Source organism: Danio rerio, chromosome 8, assembly GCF_049306965.1.
Source record: "Danio rerio strain Tuebingen ecotype United States chromosome 8, GRCz12tu, whole genome shotgun sequence".
NCBI classification, from domain to species: Eukaryota; Metazoa; Chordata; class Actinopteri; order Cypriniformes; family Danionidae; genus Danio; species Danio rerio.
Window position 1 is genome coordinate 43,249,960 of NC_133183.1, and position 14,205 is coordinate 43,264,164.

Here is a 14,205-nt window from a genome sequence, read left to right on the forward strand (position 1 = left end):
TCGAGACTTTCACGCTCTTAAGATGAAATCACTCGGCAAGAACGTCAGGAGCCGTTCCTAGAGGGGGGGGGGGGGGGTCCTGTCAGGGTTTTTGGTTAATTTCTCATGTAATGTTTTTTATTCGCCACTAGATGTCGCCATTTCAACTTTTCTTTTTTTGGTTACCTGTAATCACCGAGATCAGTTTCACATGTTCCTTGTTTAGTTGTTTGTATAAAAGTAACCCTTTTTTCCTCTGTTCTTTGCTCGGTTATTGTTGATCCATGCCTGTCACCTACAGTGAGTTTTTCCTTCTTGTTATTTAAGCTAGTCTCTTGTATCTAATATTCCTTGGAGCTTTTTGGATTTTTTCTGTTCAGAAGTTTTTGCCTGTCTAAGTTGATGTACCTTTTGGAACCTGAAGTTTCCTGTTTTTGTTTACTTGAATTTTTTGAAACCTGAAGTTTCCTGTTTTTGTTAACTGTTTTTCGTCTTCCATTTTGAAGATTGATTTTTGTTGCTGATAAAACTCCTCGAGGAACCTGATAGTGTCTCATTGCTGGGTCTTCAACTACCAGTGGCTCAGTGGTAAGGAATCTACACTCACACGCCAGGGACCCGGGTTCGATCCCCGAGCCTGACATGTTTAGCCTACAATGTCGATTTCTTTCAATATCCCTCCTTACCCCAACCTTCAGTTGAATACTTTATAAATGTCCTCCTTTCTTCTCTTCATCCCAACTTTTCTGCCATTTTTTCCATTTTTTTTTTTATTTTTTTTTTTGCTTTACTTATTTTTATGTATATTTATACTTCTGTCCTGCTACTGGCTTGCTTTGCTAAATTATCCACAATTTCATTTTCTTTAATCCCAACATGTGCTGGTACCCATGTAACTATTACTTTTATACCGATGACAAATTCGTGTGTAGCATTCAATACCATATATAAGTCTTGCCTTGATTTAAATGTTTGTAAACTTTTTAAAACAGCTCTGGAATCTGTACATATCACAACCTTATCAAGTCTGGATTCTTTAATGCACTGCAAGGCCATCCATACTCCCACAATTTCTACTGTAAATACAGATAAATTATTAGTTAATCTTTTCTGTACACTGAATCCCTATTCCAGTATTTCAAATGCCACCCCAGTTTGTCCATTTTGAGGGTTCTTTGATCCATCTGTGTAAATAGATAAACAACCCAAATATTCCTCCTTCAAGTATTTAAGCAACAGCCACGTAACCTAGCTACGTATACTTAAAACAGTGACCCCAAGTAAAGCAGCCATGTTCTACTACAATGGTGAGTGTGAAAGCATTTAATTCTCAATAAATGTGATGGGGTACATTTTAAGACATCTGACAGTACACTGTAAACCTTAATGTTGTCTTTACTTAAACAATCAAGTAAAGTTGACTGAACATTACTTAAAATGTAGCATTTTGGTCCTGTCACCTAAAAATGAGTTCATTTAACTTATATACAATGAAAATGCATAAACTTAAGATTTCAAGTATAGTAAACTCAAAATTACAATCTTTTGAAAAAAATAGGTTGTTTTTAATGTAGTCTTGACTGTAAAATTCAAATAAAAATATGTGCAACCTTTTAGTGCTAAAGGTCTTTTTTTTTTTATAAGAAAACAAGGCTTCATGTATAATTATTCACCATAATTGAAATAAATGGCTACTTTTTTTCTTTTAAACATTTCTTTTTATAGTATATAATTGCACACACACACACACACACACTGAACTGAACATTATAAGTATAATCTACCAAACCGGCAAGTTAAATAAACTTATATATGCAAGTTCTGGGAGACTCCGTTACACAGTTAAATTGAGGCAATGAGATTGCTCAATTAATTTCATTCAGTCAGCTTATTAGGGTTTTCAGTGTAATAAAGTCAAGCAGGTTAGTGGTAAGTGAAGCTGCTGATGCTGTTTGTAGAGGTATTTATTGATCCTCTTCTGAGATTTTGAAAGATTTAATGCCTTTGTTGATTTCATGGCTGTGTCTAAGTCCAATAAGGATGTCACAAAAATTTTCATTCTGCACCCTTAGGGGATGTCATTTTAATGTCTAATTGTGAAAAAAAATAAATAACATCTAAAAGGCGTAATTTGAAGACAATTGTGTTTAGTGGACCAATACTTCTCAGATGTTTTTCTGTCAAACATTTAATAATTAATAATATTTTGGATTATGTAAATTTACTTTTAAAATTGTAAGAAATGAGTCTGCCTCGACCCAACTTCCACTCCAAATGTTGAATTGATGCTCATTTCCCAAAAGGACTGACTTGTGAGAGAAAAAAGAAGTCAATGGGGTCTTGTTTCTGCATCATTTGAGGTGACTACATCTCAACCAAATGGTAGCAATTGAAGAATGGGGATGGGTGTGGTGCACAGAGAACCATCTCATCAATGGTGTTGAAACTGCATTAACATGATAAGATTGAGAGAACAGCTGGGTCAACAGCCAAGGAGGAACTTCATTAACATCTAAAGGCAACATCAAAAACAGTATAAAGATTTGAATTTAAGAATGTTCAGGGTTCATTCTGACTCCGGTGAACCCAAGGTACTGTCATGTATTTTGAGACTGCTATGCTGATTAAACATCTTCATTGAGCGTTTCTTCGTCATCATCATTTTTTCTTACAAAATGTAAAATGTGCTTATTGGAGATCATACTGTAAAAAATATATAAAAAAACAAACAAATCTTGCAATATTTAACTTCATTTCTTTGTTTGTTTAAATTCAGCCCATATAAATTGTTTGCAAACACTTACCTAAAAAATAAATTTGGAAATCCAATGAATGAATGTTTTTTTCAGTGTACATCAAATAAAATAAATAAATAATAAAATAAAAAAGTATAAAATAAAAATTCTATGCTATAGATTGTCCTTACACCTTCAGCAGTTTTACAGTTCCCTGTACAGTAGCCCAACAAATGTGAGTTTAACACAATGTACCGTTCTTTTGGTTTTTAATACCCACATTTCAAACAGACTATGTCCTCTTCCTCGTTCGTTCTTTATGCTGTGGCTTCCAGACATAGAAAGTTATCCATCTAACATACTCTTTCATAGTAACTGACAATATGGCGAATTATTATTTTTCCCTGTCAGCCAGTGATGACGTCACACCCCCACCCTCTATACCAGGGGTCACCAACATGGTGCCTGTGGGCACCAGGTAGCCCGCCATGTTCACATGAGTTGCATTTAAAGGGCACCTATTGTAAAAAATCTACTTTTCAAGCTGTTTGGACAGATCTGTGTGTTGGTATAGTGTATAGACCATCATACCGGGGTGATATGAACACACTCAGTCCTTTTTTTTTAATTTAACTACAAAAAAAGGGTCGGCCAATTGGAGCTGTTTTCAAATCGATCGCACCATTACGTAGGTGTGCGATCCCCCCGCCCACCGAATTGATTGACAGCTGCGCGTATTAACATATCCTGAGTTTGCCGTTTCCGCCATTATCAGCGTGTACGTCGAAGCGATGCCACCAAGAGAACACCCTTGTGCTATTTTAGGATGTAAGGCTCAGCACAAGAGCCTTCACCGTCTTCCTGCAAATGAGCAACAGAGGCTTAAGTGGCTGAGTTTTATCTATGAAGACAAGGTGCCTGAAAATGTACCAAAACTGTTGTATGTTTGCGCTAACCACTTTAGCGTAGACTGCCTCGAGAACGCGGGACAATACAACTCCGGATTCGTGAGTAAATTGTTTTTGAAAACTGGATCAGTTCCTACAATACGTGATCCTGCCTCACTTCAAGTAAGTATTACATTTTATGTACTTCTAGCTTTAGCATTCTAATTATGTTAAGCCGATGAATAGCATCTGCGGCTAAAGTACCTCTTAGTGTGCTTTTCAAAAACAGTCTAAATACTCAAAGCTGCAAATGGTAGTGTGTACATGAAGGGGGTTTAGCCATTAGCCAGAAACAGAAACCGTAGAAAAATAGCAACATTGTAAAAAGTAGTACCACTGGCTACAGCTAAAGTTTGTTGTTGTTAAATGTTTGTTGTACTGTAATGGTAAGCCGAAATGAATAGCATCTAAAAGTTAAAAGCAGCTAAAGTTGTTTCAGATGTTTGTTTGCACGTGTTTACTGCTATTATGCTTTTCTAAAACAGTCATCAAAATAATCAAATAATAATAATAGTCAATAAAATAATCAAAAAATAATAATAAAAATAATAGTCAATAAAATAATCAAAGCTATAAGTGGTAGTGTGTTCAAGAAGGGCTTTTAGCCATTAGAAACAGAAACCGTAGAAAAATAAACATTGTAATAAAGCAGTAACCAGTACTAGCTACAGCTAAAGTTTGTTGTTTATGTGGGATGTTTGTTGTAATGTGTATACTGTAATGTTAAGCAGAAATTAATAGCATCTGCGGCTAAAGCTACTTCGAATGTTTACGCGTTTACAGCTATTGTGCTTTTCTAAAACAGTCTAAATACTCGAAGCTTTCTGTGGTAATGTGTACATAAAGGGGTTTTAGCCATCAGAAACAGAAACTGTAGAAAAAATTAAACATTGTAATAAAGCATTACCACTGACTAAGTTACAGCTAAAGTTTGTTTTGTATGTGGGATGTTTGTTGTAATTTTTTTCACTGTACTTGCACGTGGTCTGCAGTTGTTTACAATAAGATCGGTATGTTTTAATCAAATAAAGGTCATTTTAAAAAATTTATGTTTTCTTACAAAGGCCACGACGTCGACAAAGAGCAACAAGGTGGATGTTGCTTGCCAGACAGAACCTTTTCACACATCTTTACACAGTGTTGGTACCCAATTGTCTTTTAGGACGCTTCAGGCTAAACGCAGGAGTACAAGTAAGTTAAAATTTCTCAGTTTATTTTAAGTTGCTGCATTAGAAACGTGTTTTATTATGTTTATAAACGTGCAATGAGAATAATCATAAAATTACACTATAGGTGTCCAGACGACAGTATCCAGTTTTGAACTGACTGTACCATCAGCGTCCTCTACTGCGTTTATGACTTCGACACCCCTCAAACCTTCACTAAAAAGACCTCGTCTGGAGCTGGAGGAGGAGGAGGAAGAAGAAGAAGCCGAAGAGACTTTGACAGAGTCAAAAATTATAGCCCAAGACTCGGATGTGACATTTGACCCTGCAGAGGAATGCACATCCGCAACTGAACCAACAGACTTGTCGTGAGTTTATGCATTATGTAAATTATTTAAAAGATTGTATATTGTCATAATAACATTCATCATCATTTTTTTTTTTATTATGTTAATGTGTATATTTATTTTTACAGAATCCAAGAATGCCCAGTTCATAACATTGCCAAGTTCATTGTCTATGAAACATGCCTCATGGAGCTCTTCAGTGACTGCCCAGTGTGTCAGAGGAGATGTGATGTAAAGTCACAAAGGCTTGGGACATCTCTGAGCGTACAGCAAGTCTGCCCACACTGCGAGTTTGTAAGAAAATGGAACAGTCAGCCAATTATTGGTAGTACTCCAGCTGGCAACCTGCATCTTTCTGCTGCAGTCTTCTTGAGCGGTGCATCATTTTTTGTAGTTGAAAAGGTAATTATCTATCAAAATTTATCACATTTCTTTTAGAAACATAATATAAATTTTGTCACAGGGTGCATGCACATTGTACTAAAAATTCTCCTCTCTGTTGTCAGGTATTTGCTGCAATGAAACTACACATTTTTAAATATAATTCATTTCGCCGTCATGCAAGACTTTGCATTGAACCTGCTATTGTCAACAAGTGGAGAAATTGGCAGAGTGAAATGCTAGAACAGCTTAGTCGAAGAGAGAATGTGATTGTTGGAGGAGATATGACATTTACATTTACATTTAGTCATTTAGCAGACGCTTTTATCCAAACCGACTTACAAATTAGGACAAGGAAGCAATTTACACAACTAAGAGCAACAATGAATAAGTGCTATAGGCATGTTTCAGGTCTGTAAAGTCTAAGAAGGGAAGTATTAGTAGTGTTAGTATTTTTTTTTTTGGGAACAGTTAGTGTGATATTCAGAGAGGCAATTGCAGATTAGGAAGTGTAGTGGAGACTAAATAGTTGAGTTTTTAGTCGTTTCTTGAAAGTAGCGAGTGGCTCTGCTGTTCTGATGCAGTTAGGGAGTTCATTCCACCAACTGGGCAGATTGAGCGTGAGCGTTAGCGAAAGTGATTTCTTCCCTCTTTGGGATGGAACCACGAGGCGACGTTCATTCACAGAACGCAAGTTTCTGGAGGGCACATAGATCTGCAGAAGTGAGAGCAGATAAGAAGGAGCAAGGCCAGAAGTCACTTTGTAGGCAAACATCAGAGCTTTGAATTTGATGCGAGCAGCAACTGGCAGCCAGTGCAAACGGACTAGCAGCGGAGTGACATGTGCTCGTTTAGGTACATTGAAGACCACTCGTGCTGCTGCATTCTGGAGCAGTTGAAGAGGCTTGATAGAGTTAGCTGGGAGCCCAGCTAGTAGAGAGTTGCAGTAATCCAGTTTGGAAAGAACAAGAGCTTGAACAAGGAGTTGAGCTGTATGTTCAGAAAAGAAGGGTCGAGTCTTTCTGATGTTATAGAGTGCGAATCTGCACGATCGAGCAGTTCTAGAAATGTGGTCAGAGAAGTTTAGTTGGTCATCAATCGTTACTCCAAGGCTTTTCACCATTTTGGATGCAGTAATGGTTGCCCCATCCATCTGGATTGAAAAGTTATGGTGTAGAGTCGAGTTGGTAGAAACTACAAGCATTTCCGCTTTTGCGAGGTTCAGCTGAAGATGATGATCTTTCATCCAGTGTGAAATATCCAACAGGCAGGCTGAGATGCGAGCTGGAACCGAGGGATCATCAGGAGGGCTGACTCCCAGGTATTTAGTCAAAAGATTTAAAGAGCCCATATTATACATGAAATAGGGTCATATCTTGGTTGTAAGGGTCTCCAACAACAGTTTAATATGCATGCAAGGTCAAAAAACACTTTCGTGGTCTTATAATCTGCATTTTTTTTACCTAATTATCCCAGCGACTCCTGTATAAATCGTCCAGTGATTAATTTGTTCCCAAACCCCTCCTTAGCGCGAAGCTAATCTGCGCTGATTGGACCAATGACAGTCTGTTGCGATTGGTCGACTGCCTTCAGTCAGAGAGTGAAAAGCCAAACAGCTAATCAGCAATATAAAAGTAATCACAGTTCATACACGCTCGATAGTGTAGGCGTGGATTTTAGCTGCCAGTGGGTCAATGTAAATACAGACTATGGACTTGAAAATACAGACGACTAACTATTTTATTGAGCAAAAACTCCAAAAACAGTTGAGGAGATCTCCTAGCTTCTCCCTCTGCTCTTTTCACAGACACACACACACACACACACATATTGCACACACACACACACACACACGCACTTAACCCTGCTCCGGACGACAACGCGCGCGCACACACACACAAACACACACACCTCCGGACGACAGCACGCGCACACGCACACGCACACACAGACACACACACTACTCCTCGTCCACGGAGCTCTGTTAACAAAGCAGCACGCGTCGCGTTTTTAACGTGACTTTGCACGCAATAAGAGAATATAGCCAGTTAACCTGATACAGTACACGCGGTTACAAGTAACAAATCACAACTAAATACATTTGCAAGCTAGAGTCAACGAGGCAACTTTAATCGCACGTACTTACACTTGAGAAATGGAGGAAGAAAAATCCATCCTGACGTCCATCAGTAAGTTACTCTTTACTGATCCTTCCTTTAACAAACGCTGATGAAGTATTCTTTGTAGCATGTAGTTTCCAGAAGTTTCCAGTAGTTTCCAACTGCTTGGCTATAATGCTGAGGTTTTATCTTTGGGTAGAGACTCGATATATCCATCTGCAGTGTGACTTCAATCGACCGGCATGTTTGTGTGTGTGTGTGTGTGTGTTTGTGGGTGTGTGTGTGCGTGTGTGTGTCTGGGTTTCTGCGTCAGAGGGCGGGGCCTCAGGTTTGAAATCTCCCGGGTTTGCGCGTGCACGTGAATAACTTGGTTTCGTTCGTACGTCATGGCGAAACACCTAATGAATCGGTATCAAGGCGACTCGTTTGAAGCACTATGAGTCGACTCTTTTATAGATGAATCAACAGTTTTAAACACTGTACACTAACAGATTTAAGCCTTAGCTGGATACTTCACTTCACTTAGAGCTGTGTTACACACTACATGGAGGGGAATTTTCAAAATCCCATAATATGGGCTCTTTAATTTCTAATTCAATACAGTCTAATAAAAAAATAAATATGAAATACATTATAATTATTCCAAAAATGTGTTTAAAATAATTATGTACGGTTTGTTCTTGAAGGTCACTCGGCCAAGTATGGGAGTTATACAATTGCAACTAACACAGTGGTCGACCTACAGTTAGTCCAGGTAATACAGAAAAGTGTTATGTGAACTAGCATAATATTTTGGATGGAAAATGTGTGATTTTTATATATATATATTTTTTTACCTTATTTAAAATTTTATAGAGTAATGAGGTGGGCGGCAGTTACCATATGGAAAAAGAAGGCCTAAAGAGAAGCCTTGACCTGTTGGATGCCCGCGGTGTTCATCTGGAATGCATCATCACAGACCGACATCCTCAAATACAGAAATATCTCAGGGATCGAAATGTCACTCAGTTTTACGATGTGTGGCATATCGAGAAAGGTAGGTAATTTAGCAGTTATTCATTTACTTAAGATTAAATTGCTATTTACAGTTCTTACATTTTTATTATTTTTGTGTTGATGTCTTTTTTTCTTTAATTTCCATGAATTTCCAAAAAACTGGACAAGATATGCCAGATAAAGGGGTGTGTGAAGTTGCGTAAATGGTTACGTAGCATCAAAAACCACATCTACTGGACTGCTGCATCATCCACAACAGGTCCTGAAAAAGTGTCAAAGTGGACCTCTATCTTAAACCATGTACAAGACAAACATGTACATGAAGACCCCAATTTCCGGCTTGTCTGCATCCGCAACGGATAAGCAGAAACAAGAACAAATGGCTGTCGGCTGGTAAGTTGTATACAGACAAATAAAATATTCTTTGCGATTAAAACTAATGCAAAACAGAGCTTGTTTCTTGGTTCAGATTTGTTTTTGATTCAGACTCTAATACCTTACATTTTTGCTTGTTTAGCAACGATGCCATTCTACAAGCTGGAGAAAGTTCTCGCTAACAAGAGAATATTGAAGGATGTGGCCAAGCTAAGTCCTCACCACCAGACGTCAACTGTTGAAGCTTTCCACAGCGTCATACTGCGGTTTGCACCCAAAAATGTGGTATTCCCATTTCTGGGGATGCTATGCAGGTAAAGCCAATGATCAGAAATTAATATTTACAATACCATACAGTCTTGCCATGGTACGTCATTTACTTTTTTCTTTTTGTTAGGTTGTACTTGGCTGCACTTCATTACAATGAAAATGCCGGGCGTCCCCAGGCCACATCAGCAACTGGTAAACCTATTTACAAGCTTGCCTTTCCAAAGGCAAAGTAAGGAGTATAGGGTCCGAGAAGTGAAGACGTAGCAAACTTTCGGTATGTATATAAATGTTTATAGTATTATTAATAATTCAATAAATAAAAAAAAATAATTGCACTTTATATTCACAATGAAAACTCACTACTCAAAATACAAAATTAAGTTACTAAAGAGATAACTGTTATATTGCACAGGTTATGTAGAAGAGCTGCTGGACCTCATCTTCAACCAAGTGTTTGTGGACCCATCACCCTATGTTGATGAAGTTTTGGGAATTCACATACCACCTGCTCTATCATCAGCCTACGATAGACCTGAGATGGAGGAGGCTATCTCCAGCAGGGTGACCTGGTTCATTCAATAGCTATCCTAAAACCCACATAGCTGCCCTGCTCTTCAGAAAACTGTCTTCGAATCTTCAGCACCACACAGGCAGGAATCACTACACGGACTCTCCGCCCGAGGAAACCCCAACACCAGCTCACAAAGCTCCGATAAGCCAAAAAGCGGCACTGTCTAACAGAGACATAATAATGAAAGATTGTTTTAGAAATTGCACTACAATTTGAACTTGGTAGTTATCACATATACATTTTTATTTTTTATAAAATAACTAGCTTTAACAAAATTTCAGAAGTCATATTTTGTTTATTCAACTGCCAATGTATGTTTGATATGTTTGTATGTGTTTGTAGATATACTGTACTTTCTAATGTTCATGGACAATTGTATTTCATTCAACAAAGTGACTACTTGGAGTTTATATTTTATATTTGCACAAGGATTCATTTTATATTTGCCAATCACATTTTAATTTATACTTCAATATAAAGTTTTTATATGACTCAGGAATTGAAGCATCTTTTCTGAAGGGTTGATGTTTCTATGCCATACTGATTTTTATATATTTTAAGAATTTATATATTAATGTTTAGTGAATTTAAAATTATTTTTCAATAAAAAGTACATGCATTACTCAGCCTGAAGTCATTCAAATTGTCATCTCAGAAATAGCAGCAATAAAAAACAGTACGTATTTCATTTTTATTGACATTGAGGTAAAGTTGGTTTTATATTCAGATATTCGGACATTCTCCTTAATAGTATCATTTCAGTAAAGTATTCTTTGCAAATTCAAAATAGGGAAATCGTATTAGCAGCAAATGACAAAGTACAACATTGTTTACAGTCAAGTAGATAGTTTTAATGTTGTTTACAAGTCATACTTGCATGCTAAATCCGATCGATTGTTTAAACTACCATGGTAAACAATACAGGGACTTCTAAATGTGCGGATATAAAACCAACTTTATCGCTATTTTATTGACTACACAGCGTTAATGTGCTTAAAAAGAAAGCGAGCATGCAGATCATGAACAAGGTAACCTGCTATTCTTTCTATTTATTTAAACTCACTTTTGCACTCCACGAAGTCGCAGGGGACCATAGTCTGCTTTGTATATATTCGATGCATTTTGCAAGGAATAAATATTGAAGCAAACGGGATCCATTCCTGGATGCTCCGTCATGCACGAGGGTTGCACTTCCAGTTGATCCATTCGTCTTCTAACCTTATTACACGACACAGGTATGCTGTTTATTATCTTATTCGATGTCTTTAGAGCAGCAACGTTAACATAAACTGGAAATTTACCTGCGGTATTTCCCTGCAGCATACATTTTCAGCCTCAGTTGGCATTTTTTCACAATTGCCACACAAGCACCTGCCAATATTTGTCAACGTCAATATTCATGAATTACGAATAAATCATACCAATGCAAAATTTATCTTTGTGGATATCTTCATGTCTTGTCTGTGTTTGACGTAACGCATGACGTTCGCGAACTTTATCAAACAAATTACAGATGGCGCATGCATAGTTACATAGCGGCTGTAAAAGTATACAAAAACATAAAATATTTTGTATGTACCACTCTGACACATTCTGGCACATTCGGATTATAGATTCCTCAACAGTCGACTCTGCTTGATCTGTGTCCGAGTCTGGGTCATATATGTAGGGTTGAATTGTGTTCCTCTCACTCATGATTACTCTTACTGTCTGCCTCTGTGATGCGGTGCACAAAGCAGACGCGCTCTTGGCTCCGCCCCCTTGTTACGGTGGGCGGGCAGTCGAAACTCATTATCATGTTAAACAACACACCCCAAAACAGCAACCCGTGTACACGCCTCTAAATTTACACTTTTTAACACAGCATAATAACAATATCTGAATTGCGTTTTGATCTGAACCTACATTGGCACACTCAGAAGAACCATAATATTAGTATTAAATCTCAAAAAAGGGCTAAAATATGTGCCCTTTAATATTTTTTTAGTTATTCTTATTAAATCACACTTGCATTGGTGTGAATTTGAAAATTAAGTTATATATTAAAAAAACTTTAAAAACAATTTCCGAATAATTAAGTGTTGCATATTGATATTTATCTACCTTGATAAATCATTGTTGACAACTACTGTGAGAAATCATTAACATGATCAATGTCTTCACAAGATGAATATTATTAATCAATAATAATAACATATAATTAAAAGTAAATTAAGAAAAATGTTTTATTTAATAACTGGTAGCCCTTCACACTAATCAGTACCAAAAAAGTAGCTCTCAGTTTCCAAAAGGTTGGTGACCCCTGCTCTATACCCACACTGTAAAACCCAAAAAGTAAAGGTAACTCAAACCATTTGAGCAAACCAGTTGCAACAAACCATCTAAGTTCAAAAACTGATCCTAATGAGTACTGTAGGGTCCAGCCAGTTGGTCCAATGACGGTATCCACTGGTGGATGAAGGTTCACTGCATGTTCGGTCTTTCCAGTGCACAATGTTGATTTATATTAAACTTAACTCATATCTGACTCCAATTTTAGTATGAGATGGTTTAGAATATTAATATGTTTATCCTCGTTTTATCTGACTCCAATTATAAAACATTGAGAAGATTATTTTGTTTCCTTTCACATTATTTTAGATTATGATTGAATATTCTTTTGATTTGTTATTATACCTTATTTTCATTTACTCAGATTCCGATAGCATCTCGAGTCTTGCACCGGCCGGGTATACAATCTCTTACTACAAGCTTGTCAGTCTTGGTCATTAAACAGAGGCGATTAACCACTCTCCTAAAAAGGCAGAACACTACTTACTCAATTTAGGAGATTTTTATGTGGTCCCCATGGATCTGTTATCTACTTAATCAAGACAAAGTATTTTAATAATAATCGCGCAGGATTATACTATTGTAGATGAAGGCCTAAATATCCACATTTAAAGTAGTTTCAACAATATTTTGTTGTTCTAAATAGTTGGCCTTTTACAGTCCAAGTATACATGAAATAATGCCAATTTGCTAGTCGGATCTCTAACAACATTGTTTAGCGTGCCACGCTGCTCCGTCTAACATGCTTTAGTCCGTTACTAACCTGTACAGTGGCTTGTAGTGCTATGGACAACAACATTTATCAGTGATAATAACACGAGGTTTGAATAGTTCAAAACATAACAATTTATTAGTCAGGTAAATGTATTATGCCAATTCAATCAGTCAATTCATAAACGATCAATACAAAACATCAAATTATCAAAGATAAATCCAAGATTAAAAGATGCATTCCTGACTTTTTACATAACGTGTAAATTTTACATAACGTGGAGCCTAAGCTCCACGTTATGGGCTGATCTGGGTAGGCAGAATCGCCCTGAGCTTTTCTTAGGCCTTACCTTAAATAATCCAAGAATTCCCTCAAGGAAGGGGGTGTGAACAAAAGGCATTCACACTTAGTGGCACACCCCTCTCAGTGGTTCAAAAGATGCCTAAAGTTATATATTTATTGTTCTGATTATGTCTATTTCTGAGAGAATGAGACCATTGTACCAATCGCACTGAGACATTTCAAATGATATCAAACATGATAGTTAAAGTCAGTTTGGTTAGTCTAAAACATTGAAACATTGAAATGACCATATGTGTGACTTGGGGGGATGAAGCTGAGTCTCAGCATAGTCAGATGCAAATGCAGCAGGAACTGGTTTTTCCCGCATTCCTCCCTGGTGGTTTGTGAAGTCACCAGTCTCTGTTTTCAGCTCATGTTTTGAATTGTCAAAGATATCAGAATATTTGCAATATTTCAATTCTTACAGATAACCCCCATTTGATCCCGTGGGTCAGATATAAATGTGTCCATGGGGTCACTATGTATCCTTGTTGAGGTCGTTCAGGGGCAATTCAAGACAGTCTCTGCAGGATTTTTCAGTTGTAAGTCGTGTTCAGCAGGTAGCTAAACAGGTCCAGGCTCGTTTTCACCTCTTTTGATGAGCCTGACCCGAATGCACTGCTCATTCAGTCCATACAGGCCTTCATAGCTTCCACTGTGTCCTTCCCCTGACAAAAGTGTCCACGTCGTGTGGGCTTCTCATAGTCTGCTTCTTCTGATGAATCTGGTCACCTCCAGATATGCAGACATCGGCATGTGGGGGTCTACAGTGTGTATACACTGCCTTCTCCCGGACACCTAAACAGCAGCTTGATGGCTCAGCGATTGAACAGTTATGAACTTGTGTCATTCTGCATTGGAGAAAGTCATGAGGTTAAGCATAAAATATATGATCAAAACATAAAAGTCAGCAAGTGCGAGTCGTACAACTGG

The 14,205-nt window shown here is 37.5% G+C and overlaps 1 protein-coding gene and 1 long non-coding RNA gene across 2 annotated transcripts; both read left to right on the plus strand.

Moving 5' to 3' along the window:
- The first annotated feature begins 3,505 nt into the window (after nucleotides 1–3,505).
- LOC137496283 (uncharacterized) lies at nucleotides 3,506–6,589 on the plus strand. Its single transcript, XM_073910970.1, has 6 exons — nucleotides 3,506–3,628; nucleotides 4,726–4,852; nucleotides 4,955–5,195; nucleotides 5,303–5,576; nucleotides 5,681–5,786; nucleotides 6,558–6,589. Exons 1-6 carry the CDS (start codon nucleotides 3,506–3,508, stop codon nucleotides 6,587–6,589), a joined length of 903 nt encoding a protein of 300 aa, XP_073767071.1.
- Nucleotides 6,590–9,040: 2,451 nt separating this feature from the next.
- Nucleotides 9,041–9,618, plus strand: LOC137496301 (uncharacterized). The gene is made up of 3 exons (XR_011016510.2): nucleotides 9,041–9,064; nucleotides 9,189–9,360; nucleotides 9,444–9,618. It is a non-coding gene; the product is annotated as an uncharacterized lncRNA (long non-coding RNA).
- Nucleotides 9,619–14,205: the final 4,587 nt, after the last annotated feature.